The sequence below is a fragment of the Hypanus sabinus genome, chromosome 10, assembly GCF_030144855.1.
Source record: "Hypanus sabinus isolate sHypSab1 chromosome 10, sHypSab1.hap1, whole genome shotgun sequence".
Taxonomy (NCBI): Eukaryota; Metazoa; Chordata; class Chondrichthyes; order Myliobatiformes; family Dasyatidae; genus Hypanus; species Hypanus sabinus.
Genome location: NC_082715.1, coordinates 49,901,957 through 49,927,870, shown reverse-complemented (window position 1 = coordinate 49,927,870; position 25,914 = coordinate 49,901,957). Strand labels below are relative to the sequence as shown.

The 25,914-nt window shown below is 40.7% G+C and overlaps 1 protein-coding gene across 21 annotated transcripts in view; it reads left to right on the top strand.

Moving 5' to 3' along the window:
• Nucleotides 1–25,914, top strand: part of pla2g7 (phospholipase A2, group VII (platelet-activating factor acetylhydrolase, plasma)) — a 75,725-nt gene that overhangs the window by 15,086 nt on the left and 34,725 nt on the right. For all 21 annotated transcript variants that reach the window (XM_059981834.1, XM_059981855.1, XM_059981853.1 and 18 more), the window contains 3 exons: nt 878–1,028; nt 5,329–5,422; nt 19,472–19,540. In XM_059981834.1, the coding sequence (XP_059837817.1) occupies nt 878–1,028; nt 5,329–5,422; nt 19,472–19,540 (314 nt within the window). The remainder of the gene's footprint in view (nt 1–877; nt 1,029–5,328; nt 5,423–19,471; nt 19,541–25,914) is intronic.

The window sequence follows — 25,914 nt, the reverse complement described above, 5'->3', positions numbered from 1 at the left end:
ATTTTGCACCCCTTTCAATTCAGTCCCCCAATTCCCCGCCTACCCAGTGAGACAAGACGCAATTTGATATAACAAATTATGTAGCAAATTAATCTACCAATCATCAAGTCATTTGCATGTGAAAGGAAACCAGAATGTACTTAGTGGTGAGAGAAAAGAGGGGAATGGGCAAACTATCACAGACAGGATCAGTATCAGACAGGTCACTGGATCTGTGAAGCAACAGTATTTCCTGTTGTTCAGGTCTTTGACAATTGTTTGAATCTTTTCTAAAATCAAAAGTAATGAAGTGTGCGAATTAGTCCAGGTTAATGATGTACATAGTCAATCCAACTGAGCTGTTATGTAATAAAGATCGAAAAGGGTAGCCCATAAATTTTTTTTGCTGGGACATTATTGTGATACCATTTGTATATCCGTAATGTCAATTATAAATCAATAATTCATACAACATTAAATCGTCCTCATTACAAATCAATCAATGGTAGTCTTAAAATTCAAGACAGCATTGCTAATGCATTGAAAATGAAAGAATGAGAGATCTCTGGGCCAGTTTGGTAGAGGAGGTTATAACCTACACTAAGCTAATAATTATTCTTTGAATATTATGTTACAGAGTAATAGAATTGCACAACAAGTAAACAGGCCCTTTGATCTACCACACCTATGCCAACCAGCATACTTAATAATATGCTGTATTACTTAATAGTAATCCCACGTGCCTGCATTAATTCTGCATACCTCTTACCCTGCCCATTCAAGAACCTGTTAGGATGCCTCCTTTATGGGTGTAATACAATGTCCTTAAGCTGTATTTATTTTCCCTTTTTTTCCTTATTGTGTTACTGTATTGTCAAACTATTTTTCCCCCAAATAGGGATGCTTATTACGCCTGTACTATCCTTGTAATAAGGGTGAGAAGAGTCAACAGCCATTGTGGATTCCCAGGGATGAATATTATGATGGACTTGCTGATTTTCTTAAATACAACAGAAAAGCTGTGGAATATATTTTAAAGTATATGTATGGTAAGAAATATTCTCATTGTATTCTATTTATATCTATGGTTCTTGAACATTAGTTGTTGGATATAAAGTTTTCAAGATGACTGGCACTTCACATGGATTGCCTATTACTAAGGGTCTAAATCTGAGCTACATATGGTGAGAGTTCCTAAAATGTCAACTGTTTACTCTTTTCCTAGGATGCTGAGTGGCCTGCTGAGTTTCTCCAGCATTTTATGTAGTGTTGTTTGGTGAGAGTAATCTAGATTGGCTGAAATCCCCTCTTGACTTTTTTTTACACACCACATTCTTTGGTAAACATTTACAGCATTTTAAATTCAAGTTTATTGTCATTCAATCATGCACACATATACAACTAAATGAAACATTGTTCCTCTGTTGCCAACGTGCAAAACCAAGTACACATGATATATTCACACACAGCACATGTAGCTACAATCCAGCATGTACAATCACAAAATAGTTAGCACAAGACTCTGAGAGGCATGGCCTGAAGATGACAGGTTGACATAAAGTGAATGTTTATACAAGACAATTTAATATTTCTGACACTATCATTATAAAACAAGCAGTCATATCAATAACTAAAACAAATAGTCATATTAATAGCAATAAAAGATTAAATGTGACCATTACAGGTTGAGAATGTGTCTGTGAGTTGGAGAGAGGGCAGGGTATTCAAACAGTGTGTACATGTTAGTTTGGATTATTTAATTTCTTATCAAATAGTTCAAAGTAAGTTTATCAAAATGCATATATGTCACAATATACAACCCTAAGATTCATTGATATTTATTAGTTTTGTAAGCAGCCCGCTACGTGCCAGTGTTTCACCAGTACCATTCCTGCCAAAGCAAGGTAATGTTACTTAGAAAAAATGCTAAGTATTCTTACTTAGATGCCAGAATACTAATAGATTGGACACGTCTGTGCTATTTCACTAAGGCTCAATGATATTTACGTTGTTAAGTTCAAAGCTTTCATTTGCTGCAGTTGGTGTAAATTCTCCTACGTCTGGTTGTGAAATAGTGTGAGCTTGCTACATGACAACCACCTGACTCCTTCAGTATTATAATGACAGGATAATTAAGCCAAAGTGAGTTGGGTGCTTAGGTTTGCATGAATGTATGGATTTCATGGTGCACCAGAGCATTGTTTCCCTTCTCATCACCAGACTATAGGAAGAGGGCAGAGGAGATTTGCCAAGGTGTTGCTGAGATTGAAGCACTCCAATGGAAAGGAGAGGATGGATAGGCTGGGCTTGTTTTCCCTAGTTACCTACAGAATGATGAAAGATAAAGGCTACTAATAAAAATCTTTATAGAGGGGATCTGAGAGGGCAATTTTTCATGCAGAGGGTGGTTGGATTCTGGAATACACAGCTTGAGATGTGGTGGAACCAGATACTCTCTCAACATTTATGACAAGGTTGTTATTCACTTAATGGAGGGCCAAACAAAAAAGATTTAGAGAATAAATGAAAATATGTTGGTTCCTCCAGAAATTCCATCATAGAAACATAGAAAACTTACAGCACAATACAGGCCCTTCGGCCCACATGTCCCTACCTTAGAAATTACTAGACTTTCTAAGCTCCATGTACCTATCTAAAAGTTTCTTAAAAGACCCTATCATATCCACCTCCACCACTGTTACCGGCAGCCCATTCCACGCACTCACCACTCTCTGAGTAAAAAACTTACCCCTGACATCTCCTCTGTACCTACTCCCCAGCCCCTTAAACCTGTGTCCTCTTGTGGCAACCATTTCAGCCCTGGGAAAAAGCCTCTGACTATCCACACAATCAACGCCTCTCAACACCATATACACCTCTACCAGGTCACCTCTCATCCTCCGTTGCTCCAAGTAGAAAAGGCCGGTTCATTCAACCTATTTTCATAAGGCATGCTCTCCAATCCAGGCAACATCCTGGTAAATCTCCTCTGCACCCTTTCTATGGCTTCCACATCCTTCCTATAGTGAGGTGACCAGAACTGAGCACAGTACTCCAAGAGGGGTCAGACCAGGGTCCTATTTAGCTGCAACATTACCTCTCGACTCCTAAATTCAATTCCATGATTGATGAAGGCCAATACACTGTACACCCTCTTAATCACAGATTCAACCTGCACAGCTGCTTTGAGCGTCCTATGGACTCCGACCCCAAGATCCCTCTGATCCTCCACACAGCCAAGAGTCTTACCATTAATGCTATATTCTGCCATCATATTTGACCTACCAAAATGAACCACTTCACACTTATCTGGGTTGAACTCCATCTGCCACTTCTCAGCCCAGTTTTGCATCTAATCAATGTCCCGTTGTAACCTCTGACAGCCCTCCACACTATCCACAACACCTCCAACCTTTGTGTCATCAGCAAACTTACTAACTCATCCTTCCACTTCCTCATCCAGGTCATGTATAAAAATCACGAAGAGTAGGGGTCCCAGAACAGATCCCTGAGGCACTCCACTGGTGACTGACCTCCATGCAGAATATGACCCGTCTACAACTACTCTTTGCTTTCTGTGGGCAAGCCAGTTCTAGATCCACAAAGTAATGTCCCCTTAGATCCCATGCCTACCCTCTAGTCACCTTCCTGTTTCTCACATACATGTAGAACTCCTTGATGTTTTCCTTAATCCAACTCACCAACATCTTTACATGCCCCCTTCTAGCTTTCTTACGTCCTTTCTTCAGTTCCCTCTTGGCTATTTCGTAACTTACTAAAACTTTGTCTCATCCTTGTTTCCTAAGCCTTAATTGTTTTTTCTCTTTCTCTTAATGGGATGTTCCACATCTTTTGCCAACTGTGGGTCCTTCACCCTACCACCTTTTCCATGCCTCAATGAGACAAACCTATCCAGAACCCCTTTAAGTACTCTCTAAACAACCTCCGCGTTTTCATTGTGTATTTCCCTGAGTACATCTGTTCCCAATTTGTGCTCCCAAGTTGCTGCCTAATAGCATCATAATTTCCCTTTCTCTCCACCCCACCCCCACCAATTAAATACATTCCCATATCATCTGCTCCTATCTCTGTCTAAGGCTATAATAAAGATCAGGGAGTTGACATCACTGTCTCCAAAACACTCACCCACTGAGAGATCTGATATCTGACCTGGTTCATTGCTTAACGAATTCCACCCTATCTAAACCATTTGCTCTGAGCTGGTAATCAGTATTAGGGAAGATGACAATTCCAAAACCTCCTGATCTGTTCCTTGGTGCTTCCGTTACAATTGGAAAGTCTATAGAAATCTCTGGGTGCCATGGTAGAGTAGTGGTTAACGTGACACTATTACAGCTCAGGGTGCCGGATTCCATTCCAGCATTATCTGTAAGGGCTCTGCACGTGGGTTTTCTCCGGCACTCCAGTTTCCTCCCACAGTCTGAAGACGTACCTGTTAGGCTAATTGGTCATTGTGATATAGGTTAGGGTTCGATTGGAGTTGTTGAGGTGGTGTTGCTTGTAGGGCCTATTCTGCACTGTATCTCTAAATAAATAAACTCTCAACAGAGGAAGGCTGCCTTTCTGTTTCTGACTTGCTCTCACCAACTCGATAGTCAACCCTCCTTCCCTGTCCCTTTTTTAAACATTGAAACCCCAGAACATCCAGCAGCCATTCCTGCCATGTCTCTGTGATGGTTCACAGTTCCATGTATTGACCATCAGATCATTTCAATCCATTCTTACTTAAAGTTGAAATTATTTGAAAAATCAACTAAATTACGTTTTGCTGTACATCAAGCCACTGATACTTGCTTTCTAACAAATATTTTAATTGGCTTTTGTAGAGAAGGAGAATATACATCTTTCATAATACTGAGTTAAAACACAGAGTTCTAATTCCAGTCTTATTCTCAGTAATTGAAATTTTTCAAAAATTGTTTTCACTTGTATTCAAGCAAATGAAGTGACTTATTTCTTACGCTATGTTCTTATGTTATGACTTGGCAGCACATTTCAGCTCCACCTTTATCTTATTTTGGTTGGCTGATGGCGCAGTGACATCAGCGCCAGACTCCGGAATGGAGGTTCCCGGGTTTGAATCCAGTCGGGCCGTTCCCGAGTACTCTTTCCATCTGTGCCAGGTTGAGTGTTGAGCCTGCAACTCGACCTCGTAAAATAAAGAAAAAGTACTGTGAAAACATCTGTGTGAGGAGTGGTGCGCCGCACAGTCTTTCGTTCTGCTCCTTGTAAGGCATGAAAATGCCCGACGCTGGCCTCTCAGGGCTGAGTCGATGTCATCATCATTTATCTTAGCAATCCAGTTGAAGTATTTTGATTTCTTGCCAGGGTCATACAGAGTTCCTGCTGAGTGGGACGCCCCATTTAAATCAGATGGAAAATATCCCCTAGTCATCTTTTCCCATGGCCTCGGAGCTTTCAGGTAAAACAATGCAGATTTTCAGATAATCAATAATCGCTGTTGCTTCTTTGCAGAGTTTCAACCATTCAGTGCCAGGGAAGCAATAATTCTGAGAGTAATTACATCTTCATTTACAATTACATATACCAACAATATAGGTAAAAAATGGGATGAGGTCCTACAAGGTGAATTTAGGGAGTTAAGAGATAAACTAAAAAGTAGGACCACAAAGGTAATAATCTCTGGATTACTACCAGTGCCACGTGCTAGTCAGAGTAGAAATAGGGGGATATTTCAGATGAATACGTGGCTTGAAAAATGGTGCAAGGGGGAGGGATTCAAATTTCTGGGACATTGGAACCAGTTCTGGGGGAGGTGGGACCGATATAAACAGGACGTTCTGCACCTGGGCTGGACTGGAACCAATGTCCTAGGGGGAGTGTTTGCTACTGCTGTTCAGGAGGCTTTAAACTAATGTGGTGGGGGATGGGAACAAGTGCAGAGAAACAGAGGGGTGTAAAATGAGGGTAGAAGCAAAAATTAGTAAGGTGAAAAGTAAAAGTGACAGGCAGGCAAATCCAGGGCAAAGAGCAATAAGAGCCACTTTTCAACATAATTGTATAAGGGCTAAGAGTGTTGTAAAAAACAAGCCTGAAGGCTTTGTGTGTCAGTGCGAGGAGCATTCATAACAAAGTGGATGAATTGAATGTGCTGATAGTTATTAATGAATATGATATAGTTGGGATCACAGAGACATGGCTCCAGGGTGACCAAGGATGGGAGCTGAACATTCAGGGATATTCAATATTCAGGAGGGATAGACAGGAAAGAAAAGGAGGTGGGGTAGCATTGCTGGTTAGAGGGGAGATTAACGCAATAGAAAGGAAGGACATTAGCCTGGAGGATGTGGAATCGATATGGGTAGAGCTGCATAACACTAAGGGGCAGAAAACGCTAGTGGGAGTTGTGTACAGGCCACCTAACAGTAGTAGTGAGGTTGGGGATGACATTAAACAGGAAATTAGAAATACGTGCAATAAAGGAACAGTAGTTATAATGGGTGACTTCAGTCTACATATAGATTGGGTAAACCAAATTGGTAAGGGTGCTGAGGAAGAGGATTTCTTGGAATGTATGCGGGATGGTTTTCTGAACCAACATGTCGAGGAACCAACTAGACAGCAGGCCATTCTAGATTGGGTATTGAGCAATGAGGAAGGGTTAGTTAGCAATCTTGTTGTGCGAAGCCCCTTGGGTAAGAGTGACCATAATATGATGGAATTCTTCATTAAGTTGGAGAGTGACATAGTTAATTCAGAAACAAAGGTTCTGAACTTAAAGAGGGGTAACTTTGAAGGTATGAGACGTGAATTAGCTAAGATAGACTGGCAGATGATACTTAAAGGGTTGACGGTGGATATGCAATGGCAAGCATTTAAAGATCACATTGATGAACTACAACAATTGTTCATCCCAGTTTGGCAAAAGAATAAACCAGGAAAGGTAGTGCACCCGTGGCTGACAAGGGAAATTAGGGATAGTATCAAGTCCAAAGAAGAAACATATAAATTAGCAAAAGAAAGCGGCACACCTGAGGACTGGGAGAAATTCAGAGACTAGCAGAGGAGGACAAAGGGCTTAATTAGGAAAGGGAAAAAAGATTATGAGAGAAAGCTGGCAGGGAACAAAAAAACTGACTGTAAAAGCTTTTATAGATACTTGAAAAGAAAAAGATTGGTCAACTCAAATGTAGGTCCTTTACAGTCAGAAACAGGTGAATTGATCATAGGGAACAAAGACATGGCAGAACAATTGAATAACTACTTTGGTTCTGTCTTCACTAAGGAGGACATAAATAATCTTCCAGAAATAGTAAGGGACCGAGGGTCTAGTGAGATGGAGGAACTGAGGGAAATGCATGTTAGTAGGGAAGTGGTGTTAGGTAAATTGAAGGGACTAAAGGCAGATAAATCCCCAGGGCCAGATGGTCTGCATCCCAGAGTGCTTAAGGAAGTAGCCCAAGAAATAGTGGATGCATTAATGATAATTTTTCAAAACTCCTTAAACTCTGGATTAGTGCCTGAGGATTGGAGGGTGGCTAATGTAACCCCACCTTTTAAAAAAGGAGGAAGAGAGAAACCGGGGAACTATAGACCAGTTAGTCTGACATTGGTGTTGGGGAAAATGCTGGAGTCGGTTATCAAAGATGTGATAACAGCACATTTGGAAAGAGGTGAAATCATCGGACAAAGTCAGCATGGATTTGTGAAAGGAAAATCATATCTAACGAATCTTATAGGATTTTTTGCAGATGTAACTGGTAGAGTGGATAGGGGAGAGCCAGTGGATGTGGTATATTTAGATTTTCAAAAGGCTTTTGACAAGGTCCCACACAGGATATTAGTGTGCAAACTTAAAGCACACGGTATTGGGGGTATGGTATTGGTGTGGATAGAGAATTGCCTGGCAGCCAGGAAGCAAAGAGTGGGAGTAAACAGGACCTTTTCAGAATGGCAGGCAGTGACTAGTGTGGTACCCCAAGGCTCAGTGCTGGGACCCCAGCTGTTTACAATATATATTAATGATTTAGATGAGGGAATTAAATGCAGCATCTCCAAGTTTGCAGATGACACGAAGCTGGGCAGCGGTGTTAGCTGTGAGGAGGATGCTAAGAGGATGCAGGGTGACTTGGATAGGTTAGGTGAGTGGGCAAATTCATGGCAGATGCAATTTAATGTGGATAAATGTGAGGTTATCCACTTTGGTTGCAAGAACAGGAAAACAGATTATTATCTGAACGGTGGCCGATTAGGAAAAGGGGAGATGCAACGAGACCTGGGTGTCATTGTACACCAGTCATTGAAGGTGGACATGCAGGTACAGCAGGTGGTGAAAAAGGAAAATGGTATGTTGGCATTCATAGCAAAAGGATTTGAGTACAGGAGCAGGGAGGTTCTACTGCAGTAGTACAAGGCCTTGGTGAGACCGCACCTAGAATATTGTGTGCAGTTTTGGTCCCCTAATCTGAGGAAAGACATTCTTGCCATAGAGGGAGTACAGAGAAGGCTCACCAGATTGATTCCTGGGATGGCAGGACTTTCATATGAAGAAAGACTGGATCGACTAGGCTTATACTCACTGGAATTTAGAAGATTGAAGGGGGGGTCTTATTGAAACGTATGAAATTCTAAAGGGATTGGACAGGCTAGATGCAGGAAGATTGTTTCCGATGTTGGGGAAGTCCAGAACGAGGGGGTCACAGTTTAAGGATAATGGGGAAGCCTTTTAGGACCGAGATGAGGAAAAACTTCTTCACACAGAATGTGGTGAATCTGTGGAATTCTCTGCCACAAAAAACAGTTGAGGCCGGTTCATTGGCTATATTTAAGAGGAAATTAGATATGGCCCTTATGGCTAAAGGGATCAGGGGGTATGGAGAGAAAGCAGGTACAGGGTTCTGAGTTGGATGATCAGCCATGATCATACTGAATGGCGGTGCAGGCTCGAAGGGCCAAATGGCCTACTCCTGCACCTATTTTCTATGTTTCTAATTCACATAATGATCTGTAGCTAATACCCTGACACAGATATAATCACAGTTTTAAAACGTTAAATTGTGATTCACTTTCATCAATATCTTTAAAATCCTCTTTTATTTGCACTGAAGCTATTTTTGACTTTTATTTTCAATATTCATCATTGTGAGCTGTAATCTTGTTAGCTTTTCTACTGCACGTGTTCATGTACACCTTTAGTAAGCCTTTCCACTTAACTGTAGCTAAAAGAAAATTATTCTCCTGCTCAGAAGACACAAGACTGCAGATGCTAGAATCCGGAGCAACAAACAACCTTAAGTCAACATCAGTGAAAGGAAATTGTCAACTTTTGCGTCAAATCTCTGCATCAGGATTGAGAGTGGGTGTGGGTTGGGAGGTGAGATGGCCAACATAGAATGGACAGGCAAGATCGAATTCCAATATACATGAGACTGCCTTCGGACTCCCTCTCTTTACCTGGCTTTACTTTGTTTTTCCCTTTCTTGTTTGCCACCATCTATCATTCACCTACACAGTCTTCCAGCAACTTCCCCAACAACCCCCCCCCCCACCCCCACAACCCTGTCAATACCAGCCTGTTATTTTTCACCCCTTCTCAATCCTCCAGTTGCCTGAGAATCTTTCCTTGCTACCTCCCTTCTCTGTGCTGGCCACTTTGCCTCTCTGATGTCAGTCCTGTTGCAGGGATTCGACCTGAAACACGAACAACTTATTTCCTCCCACCAATGCTGCTCGACCCACTGAGTTCCTCCAGAAGTTTGTTGTTCTGCTGCTTAGGAAAGTTGTTATCAGTAAACTCCACTCACTGTATATTCCATGCTTTGCTCTGAGCAGCATCAATTTAAATTTACTTGTGTCTCTGTATAATTTATATTTGCCTGATTTCTTGGGGGGGGGGGGAGGGGAAACAAAGGGGAAAAATTGTCCTTCCTAATTCATACAATTTCAGGACTACATCCATGAAGCAATCTATTTTAAATGTTTTATCTGCCATGACGGTGAAGGCAATATAATTTTGGTTTTCACTAGCTATCTTATTCTTACAGCAAGCGCCTGCAGAATCATAGGGTAGACCAATTTCCTTCAGTGTTGCTATTCTAAGAACCATGGGGGAGGGGAGAGGATGATTCTAACTAGTTCTCAGCAGAGCTTGTTGCTAGTCCACTGTAAATGCCACATGAATTCTTAACACGAAGAAACAATGAAAGCCTTTGGGTTAAGATCAATTAATGCAACTTCAATTCTGTTCAGCACTTGCATGTTGCAAAAGTGTTGCTCATATAGATTAGTGTCACACTTCCATGTTGCAGTATCCCAATGACCACCTTAATGTTCTGGAGTTTTTGAGAACTTTGCTAGCTGAGCATTAAGTTTCAAGATCAGTGCATAAAATGTTGTTTACTTGTTAATAAATCTTGTCCTGTTTTTGACTTTCCTTTCAACCTGTCCGGAATCTTTGAATGCTACATTTCAATCCACAGAATTCAACTTTTTCCCATCGTTGCATCTAAGTTTGGCCATTGTTATTCCCAATTTCATTTTATCCTTGTGTCAAAATTCTGATTTGCTTATAAATATTACTGATAATCAGGATATTGTCCAAGATGCTACTAGAATTCTAAATCAGCCAAGCTAGGCCCTGCTATACAATCGGCTCTCCTCATCCGCGGGTTCCACATGTGCGGATTCAACCAACCGCGGACCGGAAAAACCCGGAAGTTCTCTCTCCAGCACACGTTGTTTGAACATGTACAGACTATTTCTTCTTGTCATTATTCCTTAAACAATACAGTATAACAACTATTTATATAGCATTTACATTGTATTAGGTATTATAAGCAATCTGGAGATGATTTAAAAGTACAGGCAGTCCCCAGGTTATGAACAAGTACAATTCCTGAGTCCGTCTTTAAGTTGGATTTGAAGTCGGAACAGGTACATCCGGTATTATTAACCGTCAGTTAGTCAAATGTTTGTCTAAGTATATAGTATATATTTTACCTTTCTATGCATATAAAACACTTAAGAACCGTATGTACTTCAATAATTAAACCACTGCGTTGCTTAGAAATAATCGTAGCTTTCATCGGGGCAGTGCCTTTCACATGCTCCAGGAAAATTGTTCCGATCGTTGACTGACTGTAGCCTAACGCTTTTCCAATGACCGATGGCATTTTGCCTCTTTCCGATCGCTTTATTACTTCCACTTTATTTTCAATCGCGATCGTGATTACTTTCGTGAACAGAAACACTGCAGATTCAGAGCTGTGCCGGGTCCTAATGTCCACCGCACCGAGACCAGTTAAATAAGGTCCAGGATTCTGCTGGGTCCTAAAATCCACCACACTGCGACAGGTCAAATAAGGGACTTGAGCATCTGCATTTTTTGGTATCCGCAGGGGGTCCTGGAACCAATCCCCCGTGGATAAGGAGGGCGGACTATACATGTTTAGATCAGCAGCCAACCTCAGATCTAAACTGATACTAGCAAGTAAACTTTTCTGTGGTGTATTTAAGGGGGTAAAATTACAAATGATCCACAAGAATTTAATGAAGTACCTTGTATTGAAATCAGTTGCCCACCTCATTGCACTGAGTTTAATTTCTTTTCCTAAGCATTTTCTTTCGTGATACAATGTTTCATGGATCTTCAGTAATTTCTCATTTACTTTAGAAATAAGTGGGATAGGTAGTAAAGCAACATTTTGTATTTATGCTGCTTTATTATCAGGAACCCTCCTTCCCCCATGCCACCTCAATTCAGAAACAGAAACAGGTTTAATATCACTAGCATATGTCATGATATTTTTGTTTTTGGCAGCAATACATTGTAAACCATAATAGAAACTGTGAATACTGTGCATGTGTGTATATACACAGACACTCACGCATAAGTAAGCAGAGCAGGAAAAAAAGAAGTGAGATGGTGGTCATGGGTTCAATGCTCATACAGAGGGGAAGAAGCTGTTCCTGAATCGAGTGCGTCATTTCTGAGGACAGTGGGAATGATAACATAAACTCTTAGATTAGAACACCCAAGTTGGCATGATTAAGTGTTATTAAAGAAACATTCTTTTCTTAGGAATATATTAGTTTATCTGGATATTCTGACGGCTGACAAGCTAAATTTAAATGCTGTTGACAGTGTTACATAGCCTGCATTTCACTTCTTGTACCTGAGCACCAAACAACACTCCCTTCTGTGGAAAGAATGGTTCCCATGGCAATTATCATTTTATTCAGTACTTGGGCAATTTAAGCCTGGCTGTAATGAATCTTTTTGTTTATTCTAAATTCCTACTCTTAAGATCTCCTCAAACCTGTTCCCCCAGAGCCAGGATATGTTGTAATTCTTGCCATGCTAAACCGCCAGTTAGAAATACAATTATGGAACATTTGTATCACTGGTCTAGAGATTCTTGTTAATGGCTGAACTCGGGAAATTCATGTTATTTATTGTAGGTGAAAAGAGGTTTTCATGCAGTAAAAACAAATTTTATCTCTGGCAGTTTGCTTTTTCAGCAGAACCACACTATTCTTGCCAGGAGGGTGGAGCAGGAATGAAGTATTTTTAAACTGCAGCTGTATTATGAATTTCAGAAGTCTTACAGAAAAAGGCTGTCATGAAAGAATGCGAGAACAAAATGAGTAAATATTCTCAGTTAGCAAGAATTATGCAGTTTCGATGAATGATAGCCACAGAAAATAGGAATAGAGTTCTGTCCTTTAAACCTACTCCATCTTTCAACACACATATTGGTATATCATTTCCCTTCTCATTTTTCTCACTTCCCTTGATCCCACTAGTAATAAGGAATAAACCTTTAGAAACAGGTCAATGACGTGGCCTCCTCCCTCCTGTAGTATAATTTTTTACAGGTTTTTCAGCCCCTGGGTGAAGAAATTTTCTCCTGATTTAAATCCAAATGGTATACCCTCCTACTTGTAAAGAGCATTGAAACTGGCCCTCCAATCTACTAAATCCATGCTAAACCTTAACCACCCACTTTCACTAATCCTAATTAATTCCATTTTTTGATTTGCTCTGTGTGCTCAACTATTCCCCCCCCCCCCACCCTTTACTGCCCCCAGATTCTACCACTTACCCTTTTGGATGGGGGAGGATACCAGAGCACTGGGACAAAATCCATGCAGTCACAGGGAAAGCTTGCAAACCACACACAAAGTGTGCATTATGTCAGACTGAACCCAGGTATCTGGCACTGAGGCCGCAGCTCTACTAGCTGTGCCCCTGTGCTCTGTAAACTGCAGATGTGACCCTTGCTTCTGGCCACTCCACCCATCGAGAAGATCTTCCCTCTATCTAAAGTGCTCAATCCTATTCGAATTTTAAAGTATTTCATGAAATCACATTCTTCTATACAATAGTGAATTTAGTCCAAACTGACACAGTCCTGCCATTCCTGTTACACTCCCTGCTATAGCAAAGTCAATCTTAGACAAAATTCCAGGTCAGGTCTCACCAAGGCCCTAGGCAACTTCAGTAACACATCCTTGTTCCTGTACTCAACTTGTGGCATTGAAGATTAATGTACCATTTGTCTTCCTAGAAAGCTTGATTTCAGTCACTGGTTTATAAGGATGCCCAGGCTTCTTGCACCTTCCATTGTTCCCAATCCCCAGTCAGATAATATTCTGACTTGGGATTCAAAAAAATGTAGAATCTGGAAATCATATATTAAAACAGAAAATGTTAGAAATACTCACCAGTTCAGCAGCATCTCTTGGAAGAGAAATAGGAGTTTTAGGTCAAAAATTGCTTCAGAAGACCTGTTTGGGTCAGTTATAGACCATAAGATATAATAGGAGTTATTTGGAGTTGATTTCTTTTTTAACACGACCCCCTTTACCATTCAGGGATCAATCGGTCCCTAACTTAAATACATCGATTGACTAGGATTCCGCTGCCTTCTGCTATGACTTTGATAGATTCACTATACACTGGCTGAAGAAATTCCTCATTTGTTTTAAAGGAATGTGTCTTTATTCTGAGGCTGTGTCTCAGTTCTGATTATGTGTCTTCAGACTGAAATGTTAACTTCTGTTTCTCTTTCCACTGATGAGTAGGTTACTTGGTCAGCACAACATTGTGGGCTGAAGGGTCAGTAATGTGCTGTAGATTTCTATGTTCTATAATGCTGCAAGATCTGTTGTTTCAGCATTTTCCGTTTTTATCATAATCATTCTTTCTGTTTTTAGAACCAAAAGAGAGTGGCCTCGCGTCTCAATCATTCACCATGTACTGCCTCCTTATCTTTTAGCACAATGGAGTCACAGAACACTACAGCACAGAAAGGGGCCCTTCAGCCCATCTAGTCCATGCCAAATTATTAATCTGCTTAGCTCCATCAACCTGCACCTGGACCACAGCCCTCCATTTCCCCTCCCATCCAAGTACCTTTCTAAATTTCTCTTAAATGTTGAAATCAACCCCACAACCACCGCTTCTACTGGCAGCTCGTTCCACGTTCTCCCTATCACTGAGTGAAGATGTTCCTACTCATGTTCCCCTTAAACATTTCACCTTTCACCCCTAAACCATGACCACTGGTTATAGTCTCCCCAATCTCAGTGGAAAAAGCCTGCTTGCATTTATCCTATCTATACCCTCGTAATTTTGTTTAGCTCTATCCAACCATATTATTTTTAAAGCATAAGTCTTTTGTCTCTGCTAAGGTATCGCTAATAGGGTTTTATTCTGAGGATAGAAAACATGAGTAGAAGCTTATTTTCCAGTGATCCCATGTTGCCAAATATCTGTCTATACTCTGAAAATCCCTGATAAGCCGGTGGGTATAGCATGGAGAATTATCCAATGGCCAGTCTTATTTTTCCTGTCCCAGCCAACTTGTCCAGCATTGAAAGTAAGAAGTGTTAATTTGGGGAAGAATTAGTAGTATGAAGCAAGCATTTAGAAACATGTTAAATCTACAGCACAATACAGGCCCTTCAGCCCACAATGCTGTGCCGAACATGTACTTACTTTAGAAATTACCTAGGGTTACCCATAACCCTCTATTTTTCTAAGCTCCAAGTACCTATCTAGGAGTTTCTTAAAAGACCCTATGGTATCTGCCTCCACCATCACCGCTGTCAGCCCATTCCATGCACTCACCACTCTGCGATTTTAAAAAAACTTACCTCCGCTATCTCCTCCGTACCTAATTCCAACCATCTTAAAACTATGCCCTCTCAGGTTAGCCATTTAAGCACTGGGGAAAAGCCTCTGACAATCCACATGATCAATACCTCTCATCATCTTGTACATCTCTATCAGGTCACTTTCATTCTCCATCACTCCAAGGAGAAAAGGCCGAGTACACTCAACTTATTCTCATATGGCATTCTCCTCAATCCAGGCAACATCCTTGTAAACCTCCTCTGCACCCTTTCTATAGTTTCCACATTATTACTGTTGTGCGGTGACCAGAACTGAGCACAGTACTCCAAGTGGGGTCTGACCAGGGTCCTTTATTGCTGCAACATTACCTCTTGGCTCCTAAAAATCCCATGATTGATGAAGGCCAATGCACCATATGCCTTCTTAACCACAGAGTCAACCTGTGCAGCAGCTTTGAGTGTCCTCTGGACTCGGACCCCGAGATCCCTCTCATCCTCCACACTGCCAAGAGTCTTACCATTAATACTATTTTCTGCCATCATATTTGACCTACCAAAATGAACCACTTCACACTTATCTAGGTTGAACTCCATCTGCCACTTCTCAGCCCAGTTTTGCATCTTATCAATGTTCCGCTGTAACCTCTGACAGCCCTCCGCACTATCTACAACACCCCCGACCTTTGTGTCATCAGCAAATTTACTAACCCATCCCTCCACTATCTCAGGTCATATTAAAAAATCACAAAGAGAAGGGGTCCCAGAACAGATCCCTGAGGCACACCACTGGTCACTAACCTCCATACTGACCCATCTACAACCACTCTTTGCCTTCTGTGGGCAAGCCAGTTCTGGATCCTTGAAGAAAGGTCCCCTTGGATCCCAGGCCTCCTTACTTTCTCAATAAGCCTTGCACAGGGTACCTTATCAAATACCTTGCTGAAATCCATATACACTACATCTACTGCTTTACCTTCATCAATGTGTTTAGTCACATCCTCAAAAAATACAATCAGGATCATAAGGCACGACCTACCTTTGACACAGCCATGCTTGACTATTCCTAATCATATTATGCCTCTCCAAATGTTCATAAATCCTGCCTCTCAGGATCTTTTCACTAACTTACCAACCACTGAAGTATGACTCACTGGTCTGTAATTTCCTAGGCTATCTCTACTCCCTTTCTTGAATAAGGGAAAAACATCTGCAACACTCCAATCCTCCAGAGCCTCCCCCATTCCCATTGATGATGCAAAGATCATAGCCAGAGGCTCAGCACTCTCCTCCCTCACCTCCCACAGTAGCCTACGGTACATCTCATCCAGTCCAGGAGACGTATCCAAGTTGATGCTTTCTTACTGTCTATGTGCTCAAGCTTTTCAATATTCTGTAAGTCATGCTACAATTGCCAAGATCCTTTTCTGTAGTAAATACTGAAGCAAAGTATTCTTTAAGTACCTCAGCTATCTTCTCCGGTTCCATACACACTTTTCCACTGTCACACCACCCTATTCTCTCTCTTGCTCTTCACATACTTGTAGAATGCCTTGGGGATTTCTTTAATCCTGTTCACCAAGGCCTTCTCATGGCCCCTTCTGGTGCTCCTAATTGCATTCTTAAGCTCCTTCCTGCTAGCCTTATAATCTAAATTTCTATCATTATCTAGTTTTTTTGAACTTTTCAGAAACTTTTCTTTTCTCCTTGACTAGATTTTCAACAGCCTTTGCACACCACAGTTCCTCTACCCTACCATCCTTTCCCTGTCTCATTGGAACATACCCTATGCAGAACACTACACAAATACCCCCTGAACATTTGCCACATTTCTGTCACATATTTCCCTGAGAACGTCTGTTCACAGTTTATGATTCCAAGTTCCTGCCTGATAGCTTCATATTTCCCCTTACTCCAATTAAACATTTCCCTAACTTGTCTGTTCCCATCCTTCTCCAATGCTATGGTAAAGAAGATAGAATTGTAATAACTATCTCCAAAATGCTCTCCCACTGAGAGACCTGACACCTGACCAGGTTCATTTCCCAATACCAGATCAAGTACAGCCTCTTTTCTTGTAGGCTTATCTACGTATTGTGTCAGGAAACCTTCCTGAACACATGTAACAAACTCCACCCCATCTAAACCCCTTGCTCTAGGGAGATGCCAATCAATATTCGGGAAATTAAAATCTTCTACCACGCCAACCCTGTTATTACTACACCTTTCCAGAACCTGTCTCCCTCTCTGCCCCTCGACATCTCTGTTACTATTGGGTGGTTGATTTCTTGATTGGATAGCTAAGGTGTAGAGTAGATGAACTGGTCTGTTGAAGGAATGGCATACCAGTTACCAGTCTAGGGACATAATGAGGAGAGTGGGCAGAAGATGAACAGCGCTCTCCTCTTTCCCATTTCCTCCACCCTGCTAAAATAATAACTGAGCATAAATGTATTTGTGTTTGTTTAAGAAAGCCTTCCAAAAAGGTCAAATTTAGATTAGAATCATAGTCTACAGTGAAGAAACAGACCCTTCAGTCAACTGGTCCGTTCTGACCATGCTGCCCCTCCAAGCTAGTCCTATTTGCCTGCATTAGGTCCACACATGTATACATTTCTTTTAAAAGTTCTTACTGTATCTGCAGATGTTTCTGTAAGAGCAACCACTTCCTCTGGATCTTATTCACATAATCTATCATGTTGTGTCTCTCTTGTAAAAAAAAATTCCCTCTCAAGTTTCCACTATATCTTCCCCCATTGTGCTACCTAGTTCTTGATTCCCCCATCCTGGGAAAAAGATTGAGTGCATTCACCCGAACTGCCACTCATGATTTTGTATACCTACAGAAGATCACCTTTCATTCTCCTATACTCCAAGGGAAAAAGAGCTAGCCTGGTTAATAATACTTGTAAATCTTCCTTATAATTCATCTTCAAATTATGGCGGCACGACGCAGCTTGCAGCGGCCACTCCGGAGCTGATTGTCTGTTATTTGTTAAGTGGGGTGCCGTGCGCAATCATAATCGATTGAAGACGGATGTGGGAGCATGAAGGAACATCTGGAAATCTCCAGGAAGACCTTCTTCATTGCTGCTGTTGCTGTGAGGTCCGGGTCTCTGCTGGAAAGAACAGGCCCCCAGTCCTCGGGGTCACATTGCCGATGGCCGTTGGCGGGGCTGTCTTAATACGTTCAGCAGTGAATGGTGCTCGGAGAAGCTGTGCTGGAGGGGATGGTCGTCAGCTCGGAGGTTCGACGGACTCGGAGTCCACTGCGGTCAGGTCGCTTTCGGTGTGTGCTGCGTCTGCGAGGCTGGGTTCGATGGAGCTTTCGGTGTGTGCTGTGTCTGCAAGGCTGAGTCAGGCAGCGCCATGGAAGTCCATAGCGGGGGTATTCCCTTCTGCCACCGGCAAGGGATGGCGAGTCTGTCGGGACCCTGGGGACTTGTGGAAACTGTGTGGTGATTTCTTTTGAACTTATAATCCTTTAACATCTTTGGACTATTTTTACTGTGCCCATAGTCTGCTTTTTATCAATTACACTATTGTTTGCACTGTTCTAACTATATGTTGTAACTATGTGGTTTTGTGCAGGTCTTGTAGCTTTAGTTTTTGGTCTTGTTTGTCTGGTGGATTTGGAGCTCCTTTCCGGGGAATGCGCTAAGACGGTAGCGCGATATTAATACACAGCAGCCTCTCCAGACATGGATTGGGGATTGCCAAACGTTACATGGATTTTCTGGTGTAGTCTGTTTTGTCATGTGCTTTTCTGATATCATTGTGGAGGAACGTTGTCTCATTTTTTAACTGCATTGTATTTGTGGTTTCTAAATGACAAAAAACTGAATCTGAATCTGAATAAACATCTTGTACAACTGAATAAATAATTCAAACTTGTACACTTATTGCCCTGAATGATGAAAACCAAAAGCCTTTCCACCCCACTGTCAACCTGTGATTCCACTTTCAAGGAACCATGTACCTGAACTCCAAGGTCCCTCTGTTCAACAACATTTCCCAAGGCCCTACCATTCGCTCTGAAAATGTTACCTTGATTATTTTTTATTTTGCCTACATGCAATGAGCTAAATCTCTTCTTTGGTCTGGATACACTATTAGTGGGTTGTATTCTGCTGTTGAAGTCAGTGGAATGAATCTTAGAGACAAAGTGCAATGTGTTGCACCAACTGAGGGTGACTTTCCAGTTGTGCCCGCGTTGGTGGTCAAAAATTATATCAGCACTACACATCTTGAAGAATACCTGCTAATCTACTAATTGACCTCAATTATCCATGGAGTTTCCTGTGCTGGGTAGAGATTGCTGGGTTAAAATATCATAGATCAAGGCACTTTTAATCTGAATGTATTCTCTCTATAGGACTCTTTATTCAGCCATCTGCATTGAAATAGCTTCTCGGGGATTTGTAGTAGCGTCTGTGGAACACAGGTAAGGAATTCATTTGCTAAAATCTAATAAAATGAATGTGAACAATCTTGCAATCAGATTTTTCAAAAGAAGCGTAGCATAACGTAGAATAGTTTTGCTTGGTTAATCGTGCACTAATAAAGTTTAATGGCTGTAGTAGTTAATGGTCCTTCTTACTTGCCAGCGTGTTTGAAGATTTTGACAAAATTTCATGGTAAGAAACGAATCAAAGAACTGGGAAATAAATTTAAGGAATATTATTTGAATATGATTCTGCTTTACAGTATCCAGCTTCTATTCCTTATCAGTTGCAAGTTTTCAGTTTCTGTTTTACTGAGTTGATGAGTAAACTCAGTTTACGGAGTTTCCCCCGCTATTTGAAGGTAGAGCATTCCTGTGAAATGGTTCGTAAGCCGGAATGTCGTAAAGTGAAGAAGCAATTACCATTTATTTATATGGGAAAAATTTGTGAGCATTCACAGACCCAAAAAATAACCTACTGAATCATGCCAAATAACACATAAACCCTAAAATAACAGGAACATATAGTAAAAGCAGGAATGATCTGATAAATACACAGCCTATATAATGTAGGAATACTTTTCTACAATTTTTGCAGTACTGTCCACCGCAGTGAAAAGCACTCTCAGCAGCACTCGTGGCAAAAACACACTCCAAATCTGGCAATAAAACAATTGTCCTTTTCTCAATTTTTCCTGACCAGGAAGCTTGGCCTCTGTATGTTGAAGACCTCTACAGAAGATTTCAAAAGTTGCATTAATTTCAGAGAATGGATTTGTCACAAATTCACCCAAGCTGTCTCTTTTGAGCTGGGAAGGCTGGAAGCAATTGATATTGAATTTGTGAACTTAAGTATTTTTATTTTCCCATGCATTCCTCTGGATTAAAATTGACTCCTTAGTAAAATTTCTACCATGATCCACTGAAAGGGTTTGATAGCCTGCAATTGCTCCTGGATCTTTAGTAAGAGTGGATGCTGGAAGGGCAGAGAGTGAGTAGCAAAAGCTGCTATTGCAAACTTGCTATGGCTGCATGGAGATTACACAGCTTGTTGTGAGAATGAATCCTAGAGGAATCTGAATGTCAGGTAGCTAATAAAGATGACCCTGTTTAATTGAGGGGCAATGTCATCTCACCATTACTTGGAGATTGGAGCAATGGACAGCATCCAGTGGTATCCAGAAGGTAAGGATGCAGGCAAAGTAGGAGAAATCAGTTAAAAAAATTCATGAAATTTGTGATCCAAGAGGATAGACTCGTCAACATGTCAAAATTAGTGGACAGTTCAAGGTGAAATATAGACAGTGAACCATAGTTTCACTATTACATTTGTACTTTTGGCCACAAATTTGGGTCATTCTCCAGAATAATTTTTTTTTATCTAATCAATCAGAAAATGGAAAACAACATTGTCGTTGTGCATGTAATAAGATTTTGTCTGCTGTAAGAAAAGAGGACCAAAAAATTGTATTCCAAAGTCCTCAAACAGTGCTTAAAATAGTTTTCTTATAGATACAGTTTTCTTTCTAGAATAATAGATAGCAAGTGCATCAAGACAATAAAATTCCAGCATCATCAATTTGAGGCAATGCTGGTGCAGCACACAATAATTAAAACTGTGTGTATACTAACTGGAATATAAAGCACTTTGCAGTTGGGTATTTGTTTAATGCCTGCCTTTAAACATTTTCTGAACCTTTGTGCAGAAAACGTAACTGTTCTACTCTTGTCCTTTTGTGCGGGCCTTTTGTACAGGGAACTCCCATGTTACAACTGTTTGGGTAAGGGAAATTCACACTGAGAGAATTCACAAATCTCAAATTTTTGAGTAGTGATGTGTGATAAAATGTATTCTCATAGAATTCGTGGGAGAGCAGTAAGGCTGGTTTGGATAAACTTCTATTAGATGGAAATAAGGACTTCAGTCAGGGACGTAGTCAGAGTGGAGGGGATCTTCAAAGTATCCCATCCGGTGGGTACTGACCAGGTGCCTATCACTGAAAAGTTCACCTCTTCACAATAGGATGAGTCATTGGGTATTTGAGCCACGGATGGCCTTGACAACAACAAATAATTTGCTGATTTTGTGTTGTCATTGAGTTGCTAAACTTCCTCTACCCATGTTACTTAGTTGCTGGTTTTCTATTGGGCTTCCTTAAGCTTGTAGCAATGACAGAGCATCCATATAATTAAACTTAAGCCAGAAGGTATTACAGTGGAGTAGAGGGAGTTACAGAGGCATGAGAGAGGAGTTGGCCAGAATTGATTGGAAAAGAACACTGGCAGGAATTACAACCGAGCAGCAATGGCTGGAATTTCTGGAAGCAATTCGGAAGGCACAGGATATATACATTCCAAAGAGGAAGAAGTACTCTAAAGGCAAGATGACACGACCATAGCTAATAAAAGAAGTCAAGGCCAACAGAAAAGCCAAAGAGAGGGCATATAATAGAGCAAAAATTACTGTGAAGTTAGAAGATTGGGAAGCTTTTAAAAACCAACAGAAGGCAACTAAAAAAAATCATTAAGAAGGTAAAGATAGAATACGAAAGTAAGCTAGCCAATAATATTAACAAGGATAATAAAAGTTTCTTTGGATACATAAAGTGTAATAGAGAGGTGAGAGTGGATATCAGACCATTAGAAAACAATGCTGGAGAAGTAGTAATGAGGGACAAGGAAATGGCAGATGAATAAGTATTTTGCATCAGGCTTCACCGTGAAGTCACTAGCAGTATGGTGGAAGTTCCAGGTGTCAGGGGTCATGAAGTCTGTGAAATTACCATAACTAGAGAGAATGTTCTTGGGAAACTGAAAAGTCTGAAGGTAGATAAGTCACCTGGACCAGATGGTGTACAGCCCAGGGTTCTGAAAGTGGTGGTTGAAGAGATCGTGGAGGCATTAGTAATGATCTTTCAAGAATCACTAGATTCTGGAATGATTCTAGAAAACTGGAAAATTGCAAATGTCAAAGTTTCTGACAAGCCAAGTACATGGCATTGATATTTTGTGGTACTACCATCACCTTATGTCTGTGTTGCAACTTCTAATTAGACTTGCCAATGACACAGAAATAACTAAAATCCATATATCTCTGCAATTTGGACACTTTCCTTTATTTATTTTAGATTTTCATCACTGTATTTTGGAATCAAGAAAGGGAGAGAGACAAGAAACTATGGGCTAGTTAGTCTAAGCTCAGTGGTTGGGCAGATATTGGAGTTGATTATTAAGGAGGGTACTTGAAGGTGCGTGATAGAATAGGCCGTAGGTAGCATTGTTCCCTCAAGGGAAAATCATGCCTGACAAATCTGTTAAAATTCTTTGAAGAAGTAACAAGCAGGATAGACAAAGGAGAGTCAGTTAATGTTGTATGCTTGGATTTTCAGAAGGCCTTTGACAAGGCGCCACACATGATGCAGCATAACAAGCTACAAGGTTTACAGAAAGATCATAGCATGGATAAATCAGTGGCTGATAGTCAGGAGGCAAAGAGTGGGAATAAGGGGAGCCTTTTCTGACTGGCTGCCAGTGACTAGTGGTGTTCCACAGGGGTTTGTGTTGAGACCGATTCTTTTTATGTTATGTGTCTATTATTTGGATGATGGAATTGATGGCTTTGTTGCAAAGTTTGCAATTGGTATGAAGATAGGTGGAGAAGAAGGTAGTTTTAAGGAATTAGGCTACAGGAGGACAGACAGATTAGGAGAATGTACAAAGAAGTGGCAAATGGAACGCAGAGTTGGGAAGTGTATGGTCATGCACTTTGGTAAAAGAAATGAAAGAGTTAACTATTTTCAAAATGGATACAAAGCATTAAAAAAACTGAGGTGCAAAGGGACTTGGGAGTCCCTGTGTAGAATTCCCTAAAGGTTAATTTGCAAGTTGAGTCTGTGGTGAGGAAGGCAAATGTGATGTTAGCATTCATTTCCAGAAGACTAGAATATCAAAGCGAGGCTGTAATGTTGAGACTTTATAAAGCACTGGTGAGGCCTTACTTGGAGTATAGTGAGCAGTTTTGTGTCCTTTATCTAAGAAAAGATCTGCTGAAACTGGAGAGGATTCAAAGGAGGTTCACGATAATGATTCCAGGATTGAATGGCTCGACATATGAAGAGTGTTTGATGGCTCTGGCCCTGTATTCACTGGAATTCAGAATAAGGGGTGTTTCCTATGCTAGGGGCATCTAAGACAAGAGTACACAGCCTCAGAATAGAAGGGCATCCTTTTTGAAAAGAGATGAGGAATTTATTCAGCCAGAGAGTGGTGAATCTGTGGAATTCTTTGCTACAGGCAGCTGTGGAGACCGAGTCTTTATGCATATTTAAGTTGAGAGATTCTTGATTGGACAGAGCATGAAGGCATACAGGGAGAAAACAGGAAATTGCAGCTGACAGGAAAATTGGATCAGCCGTATTGAAATAGCAGAGCCAACCTGATGGGCCAAATGTCCAAATTTGGCTTGTATATCTCATGGTCTTGTTATTTAAGGTTTATCTATGTAGACAAAGACAGAGGTTCCCAACCATTTCTATGCCATGGACTAATACCATTAAGCAAAAGACCTGTGGATTCCAGGTTGGGAACCCTTGGGCTAAATCAAAAAATAACGCTATTGTCCTCCAACTATCATTGCTATCAACTAGTTACCCCTCTCACCAACTTTTCTATGAAAACCTTTAATGCTTTATTTTCAAGTTTCAATGTTTAGGACAAACCAAGTACATGGCATTAATATTTTGTGGTACTACCATCACCTTATGTCTGTGTTGCAACTTCTAATTAGACTTGCCAATGACACAGAAATAACTAAAATCCACATATCTCTGCAACTTGCATTTTCATCACACCATTTTGGAATGTGAGTGCATATTGTTCCAGCAGCACTAATACGAATTGCAGGAAACTCTGGACACTGCATTCAAAGGTCAATCTTAACGTCTTTAAAAAAAAAGGTGCAGTAATTTAAAGTCAAATTAAGCACAGAGAACAAAATAGTGAAGAAAAGGAAGTATATAAAAAGAACAAACAGAAGAACAAGATTTGTATCCAATTGAATGTTGAGATTGTTGTATTTGACTGTAAGTAATCAATAATGAAGAACTGTAATGTGCTTAATGTACAATACTTTAAATTATATCCTGAAAAAAAATCTAGAACATAGAACAATACAGCACAAGATCAGGCCCTTTGAAGCATGATGTCTGTGTCGATCATGATACCATTTTAAACTAATCCTATCTGCCTGAATATAATCTATACACCTTCATTCCTTGCCTGTTTATGTATGTTTCAAAATGGCTCTTAAACATTGCTATCATTTTTGCCTCCACCCTCTCCCCTGAAGCTCATTTAAAGTACCTCCCACTCTCGGCATGTTAAAACTCACAGCCACCTTAAAATTTTTTCCTTATCTTAAATCTGTGCCCTTTAGTATTTAATACTTACTTGCTGGGAATATGATTCTTACTGTCTATGCCTCTCTCAGGTTGGCTTCCAGCCCCTAACATCCAGAAAAAAAAGTTCTAAATTTGTACATCCTCTCATAGCTAATGCTCTCTAATCCAGGCAACCACATCTGCATCTTTTGAAGATCATATCCTTCCTCTAGTGCAGCAACCAGAATTACATGCAATACTCCAAATGTGGCCTAACAGCCTCAATAAGGTTTTCCCATCGTTTACACTCAATGTCCTGATCGATAAAAGCGTATTGTATGTTTCCATGAGCAACCTGTGTTGCCATTTTCAGGGAACTATGGACATGCATTCCAACATTGCTCTATACATTGATACTCCAGCGATTCTTGACAATTACAATATACTTTCCTCCTGTATTTACCTTCCCAAAGTTCGACGCTTCATACATGTCCAGATTAAAAGTCATCTGCTGAATCTCTGCCCACATTTGCAGTTGATCTATAATCTGCTTTATCCTTTGACAACTTTCCTCACTATCCAAAACTCTGCCAATAATAATGTCTGCAGGCTTAATAATTAGCCTACTTAGAATTTCATAAAACATGTCCCATCTCTAATATCTCTAGAATACCACTAGTTACAGGTCTCCAGTCAGAATAACACCCATGAATGTCTTCTATGCCCAAGTATTTTTAAATTAAATCTACCAAGTCTCTGTAGATTCCATCAACACACACAAAATGCTGGAGGAACTCAGCAGGTTAGGCTGAGGAAGAAGTGTTCTAAAGGCAAGATGACACAATCATGGCTAACAAGAGAAGTCAAAGCCAGCATAAAAGCTAAAGACGAGACATATAATAGAGCAAAAATTAGAAGGCAGTTAGAAGATTGGAAAACTTTTAAAAACCGACAGAAGGCAACTAAAAAAGTCATTAAGAAGCTAAAGATGGAATA